The 5,508-nt window shown below is 31.0% G+C and overlaps 1 protein-coding gene across 1 annotated transcript; it reads right to left on the bottom strand.

Annotated features, from left to right (window-relative positions):
* Positions 1 to 526: 526 nt before the first annotated feature.
* Positions 527 to 4,468, bottom strand: EYA (eyes absent-like protein). Its single transcript, XM_078960479.1, has 5 exons — positions 4,112 to 4,468; positions 3,728 to 3,901; positions 2,588 to 2,681; positions 1,684 to 1,863; positions 527 to 1,008 (listed from the first exon to the last, which is right to left on the bottom strand). Exons 1-5 carry the CDS (start codon positions 4,298 to 4,300, stop codon positions 722 to 724), a joined length of 924 nt encoding a protein of 307 aa, XP_078816605.1. The 5' UTR covers positions 4,301 to 4,468; the 3' UTR covers positions 527 to 721.
* Between the last annotated feature and the right edge of the window lie 1,040 nt (positions 4,469 to 5,508).

The raw sequence follows: 5,508 nt of genomic DNA, 5'->3' as shown, positions 1-5,508 counted from the left end.
AAACTTTATGTTAATGTTTTTGTAAATCAAAACTATGACTACGAAAAAGGTAACATAATTTCATTATTTGTTATAAAACCCTAGTTTCATTTTCACTAGTATTTCTTATATATAAACCTAGAAACTAAAGAAAGAAAGAAAACCATGTCATACTCTAAGCAAAAAAATAAATAAATAAATAAATAAATATCAAATCACATCTTTTCTTTGTGTGGTTAATGATTATCATGATCACCATCACCTCATTTGACAAACTTTTTGTGATGTGAGGACAAATAACAAAATACATTCATTTTCAACCCCATACTTTTCTAAATATTACAAATACGATCCTTCTGACATTTTTCATCCGACAAAGAAATTATGTGATACCTTTTGTCCTTTGAACCCTAATCCTTTAGCTTTTACCTCTATAATACAGAACCCACCATCAGACCCCACCATCCAATCTAGATCATCAATTTTTCTTTTCTACATCACATGTATGTGACATGATTAAAGCGTTTATAATCATAAAACAAACATATACGAAAGTCAAAGACGATAAAAGATTAAATATAATTTACAATGTACATGAGTTTATACTACCGGCTGGGGGGGAGGGTTGCAACAGTTGACATCTGAACCCCCAAGCCCTAAATTTAAAAAAAAAAAAAAAAAAAAAAAAAATCACACAATTTCCGATCACAGGAGTTTCAATTTCATTCAGTTTTCATTACTTTTATTCATCATCATCATCATCCTCATCGTCATCATCATCATCATGATCAGAATCACCATAAATAACACCAATATAGTGTCCCAAAGTCTCAAAAGTGAGCCCCGGAAAACGATGAGAGGTACTAACGGGCCCCGGGTCAATTTGCACAAACGGCCATTGCATGTTTTCGGCGGCTTCACATTCTTCCCATCCGTCTCCAATCGCACAAAACTGCACGTTTGGTCCGTTGAATCGTTCTTTGATCAACGAAAAGCATTTGTACTTCCCTACTTCCCATGAGCTGTAAACTGTGAAAATTTGTCAATTTTCCTTTCAATCACTTGAATACTATCTGTTGTTTGTGGGTCCCATCCCATCTGTTTTTACTGGATGGCACCCACAATTACAACACATCATGTAAATGGGAGCTACATAACATGGATGTTAAGGGTAAATACAAGAAATAGCAATGCACTTTCATTCATTTGTGTCTTTCAACACAAATTACTTTCGATCTTGTTTTTTAAACCGTTGTACATTGAAAATAATCAAATATCGATTTGTGATTCATTTTATTCTACATGGATGAAAATTGTTTTTTGCTTTTTATTTGGACAACATTGCTATAATTAACGTTTTTCAAGGTACAATGTTATAATAGGAAGAAAATGAAAGTAGAGCGCTATGAATATAAACAAACAAATGAAAGTACGTTGCTATTTCTTGCATTAAATCATAAATAAAACCTAAAGCTTTAAGGCTTTGTTACACAAGAGAAACCTAGACAACATTGGATAATGAGGATGAGAAGGGGATTCTTGTCTTTTACACAAACTAGAGATGAAGAGCAATTGGTGACACCACCTTTTTGAAATGGGACAAAAAATTGCAATTTTTGTCTCATTGACATAAGGTCAAATACATGTACTGTATAACAAATGAGATTTTGAAGGATGTAAGTTTTGGAAGTACAAGTGACTAACCATTGTCATAGGAAAATAAGTCATCAAGCCGAAATAGCAAGCATTTGACAAGGCTTGGAATTAATGAGCCAGAAGTTACAATAACATTCACATTTTGAATTCTTGAACTTGTGGAATCTGAGATGCCATCCGGAATGGAATCTTTGTTTCCACTTGCACATTCCGCCACACAAGCCTTGGCTGCAATTCAGGTCAAGTGCACGAATGATTCATATGGAATTCAGTTAAAATCTATGGCTACGTATCTTTTTCCTTTTTTCTTTTTTCCCATTAAGCAAAGTCAGGGTGAATGATGTTTTTGAAGAAAAAATAAATGAAGGTGAATTTGTAAAAAACCTCATTTTCCTGACATTCTCTGCTATTGTAGTTGGTCAAAAAGAAACACCCATAGATACAACTTACTAGATTAAGTCCTTTCCCCGTTAAGTAAAAAGAAAAACCCTAAGTTATATATATATATATATATATATATATATATATATATATATATATATATATATATCGTTTTCCTAAATCATCCATTTTGCGGGCCTTACAATCACATCATCAATTCTTCTAACACCATATGGATGGGTCCCACAAAAAATGAAAAGGTTAAATGAATGGGACCTACATTAGTCTACGTGTTGTCTTAAGTGTTTTTACCTTGTATACGTATGAATCCCTACAAACTATCTAACATTAATTAATAATTATCATGAAGTAAACTGGCATCCACATGTTATCACGAAAAAAGTCATCAGATGACTTTCAAGCTTTTACAAACTAGGGTTGAATGCAAGAAACAGCATAAGAATTGTTTCTTTTTTATATAATGTTTAATGCAGATAAGACTTAATCTGATAAACTACATATGTGAAATGATGAGAAGAATTAAATTACTTATCAACTCAAGCCAATTCACCTGAAGACAACCATTTGTCTGTAAAATCATCGGTCTCCTGATAAAGATTGTCCCATGATTTTATCATCTTTTCACCAAAAACACTACGCAATCCCTGCATAATTATGAAAAGTTAATTACGTTTCCTTAGATGAAAATAGAGTGACTCATGAAAAATCAGCTAATGGCATTAAAAATAAGTAATAAATTATCAATGTTACCAAAAAAGAACATGTAAATTTAGGCTGCGTTTGTTGCATGTGACGTGAAAAGGCTAGACAAGCTTTTTAGGGTTTGTTTTTAAACAATAGGGTTTAAAAAGGGCATGCACGTAATTTTACAATCAAAAGATCGGAACTTTAGGGTGTCAACCTTTTTTCCAATGAGGCATGATAAATATGATGACACAATAAGTTGTATAAATTAGTTTTTTTCGTTTCAAAACTTTTGTAAAGAATCTTCATGACATTTTTAATTCCAGTGTGATTATTATTTTCAACTTCAAAACCGATATGATTTGTTTAATATTCGATAATCTACATTACCATGTTCAAGAATTAGGATACGCCATAAAGCTGTAAAAGTTCTAATTCAAAAATTGACCAACTTTACAAATAATTTCCCTTTTCCTTCAAATAACCAAAAATCAAGCAAAAGAGTGAAAAAAAAAAAAAAAAAAAAAAAAAAACAAGCATGGAGATTACATTCGCAATCTATGATCTCTATGCCATACATGTTGAATTTCTAAAATCAATCTTGACATTCTAAATCAAAGATCTATAGGGTTTCATTTAACTTTTTCAAACCATAAAAAAGTAATAACTAAGATTATTCATATACTTTATAATAAGTATAGTGTATAGTCACAAATACTAGGGCAAAATGCAAGAAATAGTAAACATATCCTATTTTTATTTGTTTCAGCATTGTACTTCCATTCTTTTTTCTTATTAAGGCACTACCATTGAAAAAATCTACCCAATTATAGCAGTAGAAATTTGCTTTCTGTTTCAATGATATTGCTATACTTGGGTAGATCTGTTAAAGTATAGCCATAAATACTAAGATCAAACAAAAACTGAATCCAGAAATCAAAATATATTGCAAAAACAGGAACAATAAAATTCCTTCAAATATGAGGTTTAAAAGGGTAAAAGGAACCTCTTTATACTTCTGAGCAATGATACGATGTCTGTATGCCAATTTCCTCTTGTTGGCGACATCATTGAAAGAGGCACCAACAAAACCATCATTCTTAAAATCATAATCAGTGAGATCTAATTCATCATCATACTCCCTCATTACATCAACAAAAGGCTTGTTGCAGCCTTCAATCTGCTCAAATCAAAAGTAAAATTCCGAAAAAGTAAGAGTGGGTCTTTTCTTCATATAAATCAGTGTTTCGACAACAATAATCAAGATTTGCAGAAAAGGAATTAATGAGTTTTGACCAAGAACAAGCCCCATGCCAATAAAACTAAAAAACGGGGCTTTTTGTAAGTAAAATTGAAATTGTCGAGGAGAGATTAATGGGTTTTTACTTACTTGTTCATAGAAGAAGTAATCATCGCAAATCCGAAGGATTTGATTTTCCCAAGTTTTGCCAATTTCTATACCCTTTTGAACGTCTTTAGAGCCATTAAAAGCCTTTGCATATGTGCCTGTGATGAGGGATTTTAGTAAGACGAGAGTCTCGTCCATATCCCAGACGAAAACATTGATTTTCTGATCCATTAATGTAAATCAAGCCCTCAAATCAGCAGATAAAAAGTGAAGATGGTGTTGTGAGGAGCTCTTTTTATACCATAATCGAAGTTCAAGAGAGCAACTTTTTTTGTGTTTTTCAAGGTGATTATATAACACCCTCAGCGTATTGACGCTTTGTGTTATTACCCCCTTGAATCTCCGCTTTATACTAAAACAGTTTAAATAAACGACCTCGAGAAGTATTTGGATCGGACCAGAGTGGATTCTTTTTGGACTGGATTAATTTTAAAGATATTAAGTTATATCGGGTCGGACCTCTTGAAGTTTATTGGATCCAGGTCTGATTTCCAATTCTTAAAACATTTGAATCAACCAATATCAGAGTCTTGAATCAGACCGATTTAACAGAAATTGATGGATTTTGGACCGAACCTATTAAAGGTTTCGATCCAAAAGTTCTAATGCCCACCCTATCAAAAAGACAAAAGACAATTTTCCATCTATTATGTCAAAATTTGTTTTTATAATATTGTTCTAAATTTTAAATTCCATTATAAATTTGATATAAATATTGTTTTTTACAAAATTTGCCTTCAAATTCGTTTTTTTATAACACATTTTATCTTTTTATACTTTCTTTGAATTTTCTGTGAACTTTTTCAATTTTTGTATAATTTTTTTACATTTTTAAAGACCTTTTTCCAATTTCTTTTAATAATTCCTCTTGATAGTTCTATTTACATATTTTCACATATAACATATTTATTTAAGTAAATTACTAAATAATTATGTTAAACGTGAAAACATAAATAAAATTATAAAAAAAAAAAAAGTTATAAAATATTGTTTTTTTATAAACGACTAGACAAAATGTTGCAAAAAAGTAAAAAATTTGGTGACCGCTCCTTATTGGAGATGAGTTCTAGGGCTTTAATTAGAAGTTTATCAAGGAAAGAAAATAAGATATATTTCAGTGTCACATCATATAGTATAAAATATAAACTCTCATATTCTCGCAAAACGGAAAATCGCACCGGGTGACTCGTAGCTTGTTATTTATTCAGATAAAATGTTTCTAAACCATAAAAAAAATATCATCATTTAATAACACAAAACACACTTTATTAAGGTTTAACCTTTCAAAATACTATCAAAAGACGTAACTACCAGTTGCAAAGTTTGCAAATCATTGTTTCCAAATTTCATGACAAACATCATTTCCTTATTTAATATTG

Source organism: Lactuca saligna, chromosome 6, assembly GCF_052625555.1.
Source record: "Lactuca saligna cultivar CGN05327 chromosome 6, ASM5262555v1, whole genome shotgun sequence".
NCBI lineage: Eukaryota > Viridiplantae > Streptophyta > Magnoliopsida > Asterales > Asteraceae > Lactuca > Lactuca saligna.
This window is presented reverse-complemented; position numbering and strand designations above follow the sequence as displayed.